Below are 15,190 nucleotides of genomic sequence, written 5' to 3'. Positions count from 1 at the left end.
AATAGACATGAAATACACCCTCATCCAAAGGTATCAACAGTCAGCAAAAGCAAAAATAGCTCCAAAAAATATAGCACCCAACCCAATCTACCCAAAGCCTATACAAACCCAGCTAAAAGCCCTTACAAACCCTAGAAAAACCCACCAAAAACCAAGCAACTCCCAAGCTCCCGCCACCACCCAAGAAACTCCTTTGCTAAACTAGGTGACCTCTTGGGTATTGTTTCATTTGAGACAGCTTCAAAACAGTCTCAAATACAACCAATAGACTCATGACATGTGTTAATTTCATCTTTTTATTTTTACTTTTTTAATAGTCACCAAATATTTAATATTTCAACACCACATTTTACTAAACTAAATTTTAGTCTCAATTAATCTACATTATTATACTTTCTTCTCAAGACTATAATATAACCTAGTTTTCCGATGAAGAAAAAAGAAGACTACAATATAACCCATAGCATTTTACGAATTATATTTTTTAATCTTCATCAATCAATATTGTATATTGTATTCCAAAAACTAACACAAATTTTAATCTAAATCCAAACTCATAAATCTTAATCGACATTTAACTTCATCACCGTATAAATTTAGTGGTTCATTTATCATATTTATGGAATTTATGAAATAAAATATAAGGATGCAGATTAATTAGGATTAAAATATAATTTTTGTAAAAAATTAACTTCAAAATATCTAATAAAACGTGTCATATTTGTATTAGTTAAGTATGTGACTGTTTTGAAATTGTCTCAATTGGGACATTACTAAAAAAATTACCCTCATCCCCATTACCTTATTACAAAATGTGAACCTTTTAAAGAATAAACACGAGTGGCTCTAAATACACTTCTATTTCTATTGGGTATAGACGTAACCCACTAACTACTAGACACGACACAACTATCATATCTAGAACGAAACTGATTTAAAAACTCCACATCTCTTCTTTCCCTCTTAACTTTTTCTAACCATTATTGACATGCTTTTGGGACCCCTTTAACTTTGAGAATAGTAGAAGTATCGCATTATTGTCAAATAAAATAAAGATTGTGCAAAACCAGCGACAACTCGATCCACAATTTTCAGTCACTTTGTAATATGAAGCAGAGAGTTTGCTTTTTTGTTTGCGGCTTAAATATGTTGGAGGTCCCTCTAAAATAGGGATCTTTTGGTTAAGGCCCCTACAATTTTTTTTGGGTGGAATAAGCCCCTAATGTGAAAATAATATATAGTGATAAACCCCTGCCGTGAGGTTCCGTTTAATTTCTCATGATTCTGCAAACGACGCTGACGTAAATTATATTTTGTGAAAATTATTCAATTAAAGAGGGTGCCACGTAAGTAAATTAGGGTTGAAAAAATAAAAACCCAAGTAAAAAACTCAAGTAAAATCCCCAAACGTACTTGTGTTTTTTACTTTGGATTTTCATTTTATTTTTATTTTTTGATCCCTCATTTACTTACGTGGCACCCTCTTTAATTGAATAATTTTCACAAAATATAATACACGCCAACGCCGTTTACAGAATCATCATAAATTAAACGGAACCTCACGGTAGGGGCTTATCACCATATATTATTTTCACATTAGGGGCTTATTCCACCCAAAAAAATTTGTAGGGGCCTTAACCAAAGCACCCCTATTTTAGAGGGACTTCCAACATATTTAAGCCTTTGTTTGCTGAAAACGTGGCATCAGTCTCTATATTGGGCAGTGTTTCAATTAACTTGCCTTTCCTATTCTAAGTAGCAACAAAATAAAGTCCCATCCCATGTCTTGTAGTCCCATACCAGTATGCTAGTGTCAGTGCGTGTACTTGTGATCTGTGGCCTATACATTTCTCCACATAAATTTGCGGCTTCTAAATTAAAGCACCAATATCAATTAATGTTGTGATCTAACCGTGCTCCGTAGTTTGCAGGGTCCAGTATGGCAAGCTACTTGATACTGTATTACATGCCTTCTCTTGATTGGGAATAGCAATTAATAGAGATCAATTAATGTTGTGTAACTTACTCATGGAGAATACTTAACCGCATCCTAGATGATCCAATGATATTTAAGATAAGGGAGTTCAGACCTTCAAATAAAATAAAATAAGGGAGTTAACAATTTCATACTTTTTACTTTTATTTTGATAACTAATTGAGCTTGAAGTGTATAGAATATATAGATACATCTATCATGTAGAATTGGGGGATATGGATCGAACTCTAGACTGTTTGGTCATTGAGGCCCTAATACCATGTCAAATAACAAATTATCCTGAAACCTTAAGTTGTTAGATACGGGTCATATAAATGGTTTTTAAATATTATTTCTAACAATATGCCTCTAATGGGAGCTGGTGCAACTTTATTTGAATAATGGAGAAAATAAGGGTGGTATTTGAGAACACAAGATCGACTATAATTGTTGGTGAGGTAAAGAGAGTCCAAAGCACAAGAGCCTACACTAATGAGTCAATATTGAAGACTATCAAGAGACTCATACATCACATCTTTACTAATAATCTTAAGACATTGAGTTTATGATATTGAGCTTTGGATTCTCTTCTTATTGTTAGGGAGATGGGGGAGCGAAAAGCAGGGAAATCTGCACCATTGAGCCAACACAGGACCAACAAGAGAACCAAACATCAAGTATTTACCCAAAATCTTAATAGATTGAGTTTTTTTGGTCACATCTCTTATATGTCTTCACTTCACTTATTCTCAACCAATGTGAGACTTCAATTCACACTTAAATTAATAAAATTAATACTCAACATTCTTGCTATCAAGTGTGGGTCACATTATCATGCTCCCCTGAACAGAAGTCATCCACTCTTGCACCGTTGTTCGCTTTCACTATCGCATTAACGAGACATGCCTCTTAGCCGCCACATTGTTTGTAAGGCTTTTAGTACAAGCAGTCGTCACAGTGTCACACCAACTATCGGTTCTAATACCACTTGTTGGGAAAATAAGGGGAGCACAAAGCAGGAGAATATGCGCCAATGGACCAACACTAAAAACCACCAAAATGAACCGAACATTACATTTTTACACAAAACCGAGGGTCAGATTAGGGCAAGATAGTATGCTCATTTTTACAACTAGAGCGGCAAAAGAAAAGTGGGAGAGAAGAAGAGAGAAACCATTCTCTCTCAAGCTCAAGGTTGTCATAGATTCGTCACTAGAATTGAAAAGAAGATTCGCAACAACGAATTCTTCAATCTAAATGATTATTGGATAGGTGAAAAATTATATGAGGTGGAAAAATGGGGATCTGATAGAAGCAAAAAGACTCTCTTGTACGGTTAGCGAAATTATGGGTAAATGGTCACTTTGGTCCTTGAAAGTGTCCACCGACTTCACATTTGTCCCTGAATGGATTTTATCCACCTTGCGGTCCCTGAATGTGGCGAACGTCATTCATATTGGTCCTTCTGTTAAAAAAACCTTAACGGACGTTAACAAATTCATTTTATATATATTTTTTACCTACGTGGAAATCATTAATTTAAATTTAAAAAAACAAATTAACTAAAAATTGATTAATTACAAAAACTAAATTAAAAATTAAAACACAAAATCCTAATCACCTTCTTCTCATCTTCTTCCTACTTCTTCTTTTTTCTTCATCTTCTTCATCAAATACAAGAAAAAAAGAAAAGTCATATCAATTATAGCCATTGACAGACAAGGAAGAAGGAAAAGATCAAAAGACAAGATTGCAAGCTTAAGGATAAAGGAGTAAAGCCCTGTTGCACTAGAAGAACCCGATGTATAATCAAAGCACACCACCCTCCAAAAAGGATAAGATAACTCAACAACTTGTGGTTCCAAGCATCACAAACACACGACTAGAAAGGCCAAGAGAAAACCCACCAGTAGAAGGAAAACAGAAACATAGCGTGGGTAAAACAGGGCACATGAATTTACAGCAAAACAATGAAGAAACCTCCCAGAACAGGGCATCTTCAATTTACAGGGCACATGAATTTACAGCAGAGCAACCCAGATCAAACCCACTGCCACCGCCCTCATCCCCATCACAGAAACTCCTTCCACCGCAACCCCATCGTAGAAACCCATCGCCACCGCAACCCTGGCCACAAAACCCAGACCGAACCTAGCTCCATCTTCTCCCCAACCGCCACCGCAACTCTGGCAAGAAGGTGCTGTAGTGGGGAGAACAAAGGTTTGATTGAAACTTCAAACCAAAAGAGGAAAAGGTTGAAACTTTTTTGTGGGTTTGGAAATCTCTACTTAAATATGTGGGTTTGGAAATCTCATTAGGGTAGAGAGAAATGGGTTTCAGTGGGGATGGGGGATGGGGTTTGCGGTGGGGGATTGGGTTGTGGTGGAGTTTGATTGTGATAGAAAAATTGGTGAGGATGATGAAGAAGATGAGAAGATGGTGATGGCTGGTGTTTTAATTAATTAAATTTTTAGTTAATTTATTATTTTAATTTAATGAATTTTCAGCTTAAAAAAAGGAAATTATAAACGTCTGTTAAGTTTTTTTAACAGAAGGACCAATACGAATGACATTCGCTACATTCAGGGACCGCAAGCTGGATAAAATTCATTCAGGAACGAATGTGAAGTCGATGTACACTTTCAAAACCAAAGTAACCATTTACCCGCGAAATTATTATCCGCCGCATATTACTTTATTTGAGCTGTTATTGTCATTGTGTTGTTATTTTCCCCTATATTATTATTTTCACCTCATCTATTCTTAATCAATATGAGACTCCAATTCTTACATGAATTTCAACACTAGTATCTTGTAATAATTATTGTACGAATTAGACAAAAGTACATTAATAATTTAGATATTATATTTTTAACCGTTAATAATAAAAGGTGGAAATAAGCTCAATTTCCACAGTGGAACATAGAAACATGGTCGGGGAGGAGGAGCAACTTGAATAAGAACTGATCATAAGACTTTCTAGCTAGCTAGCGGATCTAAATATCCAATCATGCACAAAGAATTTCCCTCAACCCTACTGCTATATGTTTTACCCACTTGAAACTCTCTAACAGTAAGTGACTCTTTCAACAGTTAAAGGTCAATTCTCAACCCACCAGTCAGAACCTATTTAGATGCTATATAAGAAGTGTAGTGCTTAAGACAAGTAGGAATGTGAAACCATAAATTGCCAACACCCAAGATGACATTAGCATTATTGTCCCAACACTCCCTTCAAAAGTATGTGGGAACAGACATGGCGTAGTGCTGAGATCATAAAAGATAACACACTTCTTCACCAAATAAAATTCAGCCCCCACTTCCATATTCCTTGCTCTCAATCATTAATTGATTCCTCCCTCTTTCTTTCTTCATTTAAGAACAAGCACTTCTATTTCCATATCCCTCTATAGCTAGCACAATTGAACCAAAGAACAATTCTAACCATAAATAGGCATTATTACTATGGGGGAAGTTGATGATCAAGTATCAATCAATAAACAAGACATGGATGATGGTGGCTCACAAAACATTGCCAACAATGAATTTGTAAGCACTGAAGGGGATAACAACTTAGGACAATGGTTGAGTTTGGGCCTCAGAGGAACCATTAATCCTCTTGAAGGTTCTGATCAATCAAAACCCCTCCCAAACAAGGTGTTCTCATGCAACTTTTGCATGAGAAAATTCTACAGTTCACAAGCCTTGGGGGGTCACCAGAATGCACACAAGAGGGAACGAGAAGCGGCAAGATGCTACCAATCTCATAGAATCATGGTAGCATCAACAGGGCGTGCTGCTTACTCTTCACTTGGAATCCAGCCACACTCGCTTGTGCACAAGACAGGCAGAGAAAGGTCTTCTTCTCTGGTGGCTCGGTTCAATGATGCAAGTTCTGGGGTTGTTGGAATGGCATTAACACCTTTTGTGCTTGAACAAGCTGCAATGGATTTGATTTGGCCAGGGAGCTTTCGGATGGACTTGCCAAAGCAAGAATCAGACACAAATAAGCTTGATTTAGATCTTCGGCTCTGATACAGCTTCAGAGTATTGATTTTACACTAGTGCTTTCTTCTTAATTTTTCTGCTCTATCTCTATGCTATATTTAAGATTTTTAAGTTGTGGTCACTGCTGTCGTTGTGATTATGTTGCGAATTACAAGTTGACGCAACCACATATTATTGTTGGGAGACTCAAAGGCCGCGTTTGGATAAACAGCTTAATTAAGCGCTTATGGTCATAAGCGCTTATGACATAAGTGCTTATTCATAAGCTATTTTTAAAAATTTATTGAAAAAAATTAAAAATAAGCTGTGTATAAGCATAAGCTGTTTTTCATAAGCTATCCTGAGTAGCTTATGAAAATAAGCTGAAAATAGCTTATGGCAGACCATAAGCTGTTTGCATAAGCTCTCCCAAACACTGGTATAAGAGCTTATGTTGTCAGATAAGCTCAAATAAGCTCTTTCAAACTGGGCCAAAATCAATTCATGTTGCGGCCGCAATCACAGTTGTCAAACATACTACTCAAGTTTTATTAGTTGTCTTGAGATTGGAAAGGGGAAACTAGATGATGTCGATGTGCATTATAAGTTTACATTAAAAGTTACCTTCCTTTTTATCTCTGAAGGTTAGATTATTACTACTTTATGTATATAAAGTCATAGTAATTCTGTTAGGTACTATAGATGATAACTTCCCTGTATCTTTTTGGTTACAAAGGAAAATTACAAAGCAACACTAACTAAGCGCATCCTGGCACAACAGAGGTACCACGATATATGGTTGAAAAACCAGAATAAAAATAATAAATAGGGCTGATACTGGGCAAACTTTTACATGTTGGTTCGTGAGAGGGGGTTATAATGCTGTTTCCCTCATACCCAATCAACGAATGCCATGTGTAACAGTGTGACATGTCATTTTAACTTATAAAATTCATAATTTGATCATTCAGCTATTTTTATTATAAAATTTTCCATATATAAAAAGCACAATTATTTTTTTCCATAATGTATATTTTCTGATTTTGAAATTGATTTTAACTTGAAATTAATTCTAAACATTTTAAGTTGATTTGGGGACAATTAACCTAATTCTTCCTAGTTCCTTCAATCCTCCTCTGTGTTTCATCTTCTTCTGTCGTGTTCATTTTCTTCTTTACCAAGACGTCGTATACTTTGCCGCTGTGTGTTGTGGTTGATCGTCGTGCCATCATCGTGTTGTCGTGGTCTTCGTCTGCTATACTAATGGGAACAGAAGCAATTTCTTGTTAATATTCTTCTCTGCGTTGTTCTATATCACGTGGATACAGATTTAGGGAATATGAAAATTGCAGATGAAATTACAATTGCAAATTACTAAAGAAACATTGATGGGCCTATAGTTGCTTGAGCCTTTTCCAGATCACATCATATAGCCTAAGTCCACTTAGGTGCTGTTCTCCCCCTCTTTGAGGCACGAATCACACCTTTTTTCATCGTTTCCGGGTGGAGGGCATCCTTCATATTCATGGTCTTCATCGTGTTCATTGAAGGGAGAGAGGAATTTTTTTGAAGGGAGAGAGGAATAGATGTAGGTAATTACAGATTTACTAAATTTGGGGATTTACTTAGGGTTTACTTAAAAAAAAAGTCAAATTAATTGGTGGGATTTAGTTGTGGGATAAAGTGAATAACTTAAGAAGTTTAGGGACCCAAATTTAGAACATAAAAATTTAATGGTCAAATAGATGACATGACACCATAACATCTTACCATTGGTCACTATAAGGGGGGCATGGCTGTTGTTTAAAATACAACCATCATTTTTAAGTTCCCTGATACTGGACTAAAGAGGGAATAGGCCGAGGTACTTGAATACGAAGCTGCTTTTTTTATTATAATTAAGGCTACTTTATTTCCATCCAAAATGCAGGTCAAAATATTGCATCAGAATGCAGGCTACTTTTCAAATCCACCCTGTTATCTAATAATTTTGAAACCTCACTCTGGAAAGTGAGGCACTCAAAAACCACACCTTCCTCCACAAATATCCACGTCATCTTTTCTACAGAATATACCCTCTTTCTCTTCATTTGTGAAGCCGTGTTCCTCACGCGCACAAAACTGCTTCACTCTCACTTTCGGCATTCACTTCCCTCAACTCCTGAAATTTCTCCCTTCTAAATCTGTTATCTGTTATTCCTCACTCCTGACATCCGCTTCCAATTCACATATCATGGATTTGAAATTGAATTTCCCAAATCCAGCGCCCTGTGCAAAAATTTTGTGCTTTTTTAGGGAGAAATTCACGGGTTTCAAATTCATCTGCTTAGGTTACCGCTATCTATTATCATTCTGTAGTCATATGTATGGAACTGTTTTCCCAATTGTTATTTCTGCAGAAGATTCATCAACAGGTTCAAAAATTTATTCATCTCCTATCGGCTTTTTTCTTTATGGTTTCAAATTCCCAATCTATTTTCTTTCATGTACAGATTTGACAAATTGGAGGGGAGGCCCTTTTCAATATCAGATTCTTTTTTGAGGTTCCATATAACAAGGTAGCGTGAGCATTATGGTTTAGTTCTTTATGCGTTATATTTGCTTATATGACCTGAATATCAATGTGAATTGGGAACCAACTTTAGCCAAGTTTGCCAAGCTTTACTGTGTTATAAATTTGGTGCTTAATTCCATATAACTAAAGTGCATTTTTGGTTTCAATTTATTTGCTTATATGACCTGAATATCAATGATTTGGAGGTGGTATTACTAATGCATATTTTTACACAGACATTGTGTTTAAAATTGATGTTTTTTTACCCTAAAAAAAATCTCTGCAATGGTTCATTCTTTTTAAAGATCATAATGAGTAGTTTTAAGGTTCAGCACCAATGTTACTTTTGAGTGGTCTCATTGACCACCACTGTTACTTTTGTGTAGTCATTTAATTAGAGTTCAATGTTAATTTTGTGTGGTTCATTCTTTAGTGTTTAAATATTGATTTGCTTGGCCAATTTTCATATCAGTGCGATAACCAAAACTAGAACCCAAACTACATATAGTATACTTTGGTCTTTCATTTTAATGTAAGAAATACCATTGTCAAATTTGTGTATACTACTTTGGTTCTTGCATGTGGCTTATTATATTTAGGTGCTTAGGATTCATTCACCTCTTTCATTCTCTTGTTAAGTGATCTTTCCCATATTTATTCTCTTCTTTATAAGCAAAGCATGTAGATTTGTCCTGCTACAAAATTTATAACTTAAAAACACAAATTAGGTTGTTCAACTTTATTGAGATCCTTATTTTGCAAAAGCATTCTATTTTTGGGTTTTGTAGGGTACACATGTTGATTTCTCATGCTACAGATTTTATAACTTCAAAACACAAATTGGATTGTTCAACTTTATGTAGGCTGATGAGTTGCTCGGTATGCCTCCTGTTGCATTGGATATTTTTGTTGGAAAAACTTTCATATTTAAGATAAAAACTGATGATAGTAAGAATGGAAAATATGCAAAGAGTTATTCTGTGTACACAATGACTGATGCTCCTGATATGATCAAACTTTTCACCTCAAGTAATGACACAGTAAAGGTATGTCTTAGTCCTTTCATGTTATTTTTTTTAAATGTCCTTAAGTGTTATTATTGATGGCAACTATCATTTTATAGCCTTCGTGAAAAGCATCAATCTCCTTACATATGATTTTCTTTTTTAGGATTCGTTGCAAATTAGTAGTATTGATGCAAAATTGCAAATAGTGAGTTATTTATTCAAAAGCATCAATCTCATGACACTGTAAGATTTTATTCATTGTTTGCACACATATATTTAATTTCACAATAATTTATGAAAAAAAAAATCTAAAAGTATGTGGTTTGTACTTACAGGGTAACATATCTATTACAAGTGAAAATGAACTTGAATCATATTCTCAGCACAATGTTACTCCTATGAAAAGAATGTCACATCAAAATCTTGATAGTTCTGACATAGAGGAAAACTCTTCCTCAACTAAGGAGTTAAAACGTGTTAAGATAGAGAAGTGAAATAAGAACTTGATTGCAATGAGACTTCTCTACATTAGTTTATGTTGCAAGTTTTGCTATTTATGGTGTTTAAAAGAGTTAATTACATTATTTGGTTTGGTATTAAATAAACTCGAATGACCAATTTTAATATTATTCATGGATCTATTTTGATTTTACTTCAGACTATTTCTTTTTTATTTTAATACATGACTATAACACATGATATTATGACATGTTTTAATTATTTATTAATTTAACACAATTACTTAAAAAAACTACAATAATAAAAATAGTTTTAAAATTACCCGTGCATTGCACGGGCTACATACTAGTTTCTACAATCCAAGAAACATTGAAAGTAATTAACACTATTTCAAGAATCAAAATAGTAGATTTTGAAATTTAATAAAGAAAATACTTCCCCCGTTCCTAATTATAAAACTTAGTTCTAAATTTTTTTAAGTTCCTAAATATAAGACCTTTTACAATAATCTAGCAAAGAATATTTTACTCTTCCATATATACCATTTACAGTAATTGTGTGTTTTTATTTTCAAAACTTTAATTACCCCTTACATTAATGCAATAATTACTAGTGAGAGAAAATGACAAAGAGTAAATATGGAAGAGAGAATAATTTTTTTTAAAACAAATACACCAATTAGGCACATTTAGTGTTTTAATAAGCGCAATTTTTTGCATTATAAGGAACAAATGGAGTAATTAATTAACCTCGAGGAGTTGGTATATTAGTGGAGTATGACATGGTATTTGTGACACCCGGGGCCGACGAGGGCGGGGAGTGATCGCTGATGTAGTGAGGCACAGACAAGGACCGGCTCCTAGCAGCCTTCTAGGCGGAGGGACACAGGAATGAGTCGATCTCGCACCCAAACAAGAGATATTCTGAGTCTATACAGTTGAGGAGGGCATAAAAGATCTGATTGGTACTACTCATAACAACAAGATGCATCTTCTTTTAGGGAGCCCAACTCATAAAAACTCCAAGGTTAAGTGTGTTTGCCTTGGAGCAATATTATGATGGGTGACATCCTAGGAAGTTTTCCCGGGAAGTGCGCGAGTGAAGACAAAGCGCACTGAAAAGACTCATGTTGTTACCATGAGGTCAGTCGTCTGATCGGGATATTACAAATGGTATCAGAGCCAACCTCTCCTAGTATGGTGTGGTTCGAGGACGAACCAAGCGGAAGCTAGTGGGTCTGTGACACCCGGGCAGACGAGGGCAGGGAGTGATTGCCGGTGCAATGAGCCACGGACAAGGAGCGGCTCCTGGCAGCCTTCTTGGCGGAGAGACACAGGAATGGTCCAATCTCACACCCGAACAAGAGTTACTCCGAGACTATATAGGTATGAGACTATACAGTTGAGGAGGGCATAAAAGATTTGATTGGTACTACACATAAAAACTCCAAGGTTAGGTGTGTTTGCCTTGGAGCAATATTATGATGGGTGACCTCCTTGGAAGTTTTCCCGGGAAGTGCACGAGTGAGGACAAAGCGCACTAAAATGACTCATGCTGTTACCGTGAGGTCAGTGTCAGATCGGGATGTTACAGTATTGTACTTGACAGATCGTAAGTTCGCCTCGCTAGTGCTAAATGTAACTCTTTTATATGTGCTCTTTGATTCAGATAGCTTTCCTTGACTTCAACTGAGGCACCATCTAGCATGATTAGCAGTTAAAGACACTGAATTTGCACAACATTCTTCTGGTTGGAGAAAGATTTCATAATGAACGAGTTTGTCAAACAGTTCATCAAAGAGAAATGGAGTATCTCTAGCGCGAATAGAGGTTGTGAACACCTTGAAGCCTTGACCTAAACTATTGAGAGCATCTACAACGTGGCCAAGGGTCGTGATCATGAGCTGCATGGAAACTGAGTGCTAGTTCACCAACAATTGACTGAGTCGAGCGGAGATAGTCATGACCACTCAATGTACCTTTGGTAACATGTTTGAGTATCTCTTTGAGAGACATTACCAATGCACGGGATTTGTTGCCAAATACTTTTTGTAATTTTGACCAAGCATCAAGGGAAGTAGCGAAGGACATGACATTTTGCTCCTTAGGATCATATTCAAAAAGGGCTAAGGAATTATGGTCATCTTGGCGACACCAAAGAAAATAAGCTCGATTGAGAATTGCACTGGTGCCTATTCCAAATTTTTCATCAGTGATTTGCTTCAAGAAAATGAGTAATTTGCGTATGCCATATTGAGTAGTTGGTTGAATTCAGCTTGATGAGTAGTTTGTAGGCAAAGTTGAATTCAACAAGATCTAAGGAAGTAAGTGTGGATGGCACCATGAAGGATCAATAAAAATTGTTAGGTTAGAGAGTAGTCGGATACCACATAGAAAATGATAAAGATATAAAATTCTTTTATTGAAATATGTGCACATTACATTAGTAGAAATAGAGTACAATGAATAATAACAAATACACAACAAGAAAATATTTTGGTACAAAAGATAATGGAAGGGAACTTTTGAATCTGAAAATTGGTAACAGATTCATTACCCAGTTTTATTGATGACCTACAACAGGAGGTCCCATATAAAAGAGTACTTTATGCTTCCTTTACGTCTAACACTTCCTGCTTGAAAGTGTGTGCTTGAACATCATATAGTTTTGCTTTGAAAATGAGTGCTTCCTTGTCCTTCACTAATATATGATAGGATTTGTACGAGTTATGATATATACACATTTCACCATTTTTTTTCCGCCTTCATTTTTATCTATTTCTATTTTCTCTATCAATCAAATCACCTATCACATCTTTACTTTATCTCTCTTTTCTTCCTATCTTTCTCTTCCTCCACCTCTCAACATCTATTTTTGAGATGTAAAGATATAATTATTCCATTTGTACTTCTTGAGACAGCTATTTGTACTCGCAGCTAATGCTTTGTTTTGGGGACAAACAGCTGATGGGTCAAAGCATTTCTCAATAATATTCCCAATGGACACAAGATGAATCGACAATCATTTCCACGGGCCAACACAATTCATGAGAGAGAAATTAGGCCCGCCCTTATATAAGTCCAACAAGCCATTGGCTTAGCTAGTTCAAAGGGGTACTCTCCAATGATAAGCCATTGAGTAACTTTTTTTATTATTATTATAAATGGGGAAAGCCCAAAGAAAACAAAAACAATAGGGAACCACTCGGGGAAAAGCAACCACAATTACATCATCTCTCAGAACAGAACAGGGAAAAAAGAAGGTGGAACATGAGCAAAATAAAACTCTTCTCCCTGGGAGGCATGCCCACGTCGAGCCAAATGGTCAGCCCAGCGATTAGCTTCTTTAAAAATCAACTTAAAAGATAAGAAGCTAGATACCGGATATCTTGCACAAGGTCTGCGCAAGGATGCGCATTCGGACATTTAACCGTGATTAGATCGTGGGTTGTTTTTTAATCAATCTCCACAATTAAAGTTGCAGGGGCAATGACACCCGCCACTCTAAGACCCTTCAAGACGCCTTAGAGTCCGGCACGAACCGTGGAACAGAGACTAAGAAGGAAGGAGAAACCAGCCACTACTCTTTCAAAGGAGTCTCGAATTAGACCACCACGGGCTGCTCTAAAGTTAGCTTGGAAGACAGAGACATAAGAATTTAGTTTACATGAACCTGGACGTGGGTGACTCCAACGGATGAGCTACATCGATTAGAGAGAGAGAGAGAGAGAGAGAGAATTCGCTACATTGAGTAACTTTGGACGTCAAAATAAAAGTGATGTTAATGTTAAAGATGAGAGAGCACAAAAATAAACAAAAATATGTGCTATGTAATGAAAAGAAGAAATAAAGCAACTCATACTCTATTTTTCATTATAACTTAGGTTGCTCATTCTAATATTTTAAGGATAATTTTAATTTTTAGGCTTAATTGCACGTTCGATTCCTCATCTATTGCATGTTTATGATTTGGCTCTCTCATACTTAAAAGGAGCAAATTTGATCTCATAACTTTTAATTTTTGAAAATTAGGTCCTTCCATGAGAAGGACATTCAAAACCTAATGGAGTTGACTTACATTAAATGGCGTAGATGTCAACTTGGGTACATGTAGATGTCATGTCAATTTAAAATAAAAGTCCAAAGTCATTGACGCTAAGATTTTCTTTTGTTTTTGGAAAATGATTTTTAACCCTCCAGGTAAAATAATCGATCACACATGGCGCAGTTGTTGTCGCAATAGGTTAGAGTTCCATTAACCAGTCTTCCAGGTCTTGTGTATGTTGATCACCCTCATGTTGAAAAATGAACATTTAAAGGGCTGAAAGGGTAGCGACATGATGTAGATGTTGATTTTGGAGGTCGTGAATTATAGTTATAATGACTTTTACACGGATGATGCTTCACCAAAATTAAATCTATCTTAAGGAAATGTAGAAAAATAACTGAGAAGTTTGAGATGTGATAAATGATCTAATTAAAAAAAAGATTTAAAAAGTAAGAATATAATAAAATATTTATCTTTTTTTTACATAAGGATTTGATTTTGATCATCACCATCTCTTTTTCTTTCACTAGGTTTTTAGAAGGGGGGTTTTTCGTAGTAAGGTTTTAATGAAGCAACTTTTTAAAGTCTCACCTCCAAGAAAGGCTCTTGGGAATTTGTATTTTTTTTTCTTCCTATTATCACTACTTGTATTGGGTTGAAGTACCCCTTGTACTTCATTTTAATATATAATTAGAAATAATACATGTGCGTTGCACGGGTAACGCACGGATTTATTTACACTATTTTTTTAATATATTTTAAAAATTATTATAGTGCAATTGAATTACCAAATATCAAAAATAGGTTTTTACATCAAAATAATAGTTTTGGTGTATTAACTTGCTCGTACTAAAGTTCTCTTTGCGTAAAAAAATAATATCACTCAAAATTAGTAATTGATAATTAATTTTAAAAATTTTAGTTGTAACATATTCAATTGATTTGGATTCTCTGTTTTTTGGTTTATTTTTGTGGTTTCAATTGCAGAGGGGCTGATTTATCATATATCCAGCTGTAAACATTGATACTCAGTTAAGGGGAATATTGTCTCCAGATTTTATTCTATTTTTTTTATCATAACTAATCCTTAAAAACCAATTTAATAAGTTTTTTATTTAAATAATTTGAAAAATTCTTAAGTGAATTCGAAATATTTTAAAT

At 35.3% G+C, this 15,190-nt stretch overlaps 1 protein-coding gene across 2 annotated transcripts; it reads left to right on the top strand.

The window, feature by feature from the left end:
- Positions 1-5,152: 5,152 nt before the first annotated feature.
- LOC130715241 (zinc finger protein 7-like) lies at positions 5,153-14,385 on the top strand. Of its 2 annotated transcripts, XR_009011600.1 has the most exons (5): positions 5,153-6,022; positions 8,455-8,520; positions 9,380-9,562; positions 9,687-9,766; positions 9,859-14,385. XR_009011600.1 is itself a non-coding variant. In XM_057565319.1 (1 exon), exon 1 carries the CDS (start codon positions 5,441-5,443, stop codon positions 6,008-6,010), a length of 570 nt encoding a protein of 189 aa, XP_057421302.1. In that variant the 5' UTR covers positions 5,154-5,440; the 3' UTR covers positions 6,011-6,150. The 2 variants fall into 2 exon arrangements, 1 of the variants encoding a protein (XP_057421302.1); XM_057565319.1 differs by lacking the exons at positions 8,455-8,520; positions 9,380-9,562; positions 9,687-9,766; positions 9,859-14,385 and having other exon boundaries at positions 5,154-6,150.
- The last annotated feature ends 805 nt before the right edge of the window (positions 14,386-15,190 follow it).

This window comes from Lotus japonicus, chromosome 4, assembly GCF_012489685.1.
Source record: "Lotus japonicus ecotype B-129 chromosome 4, LjGifu_v1.2".
NCBI lineage: Eukaryota > Viridiplantae > Streptophyta > Magnoliopsida > Fabales > Fabaceae > Lotus > Lotus japonicus.
The sequence above is the reverse complement of the archived record's forward strand: the minus strand, read 5'-3'. Positions and strand labels throughout refer to the sequence as shown.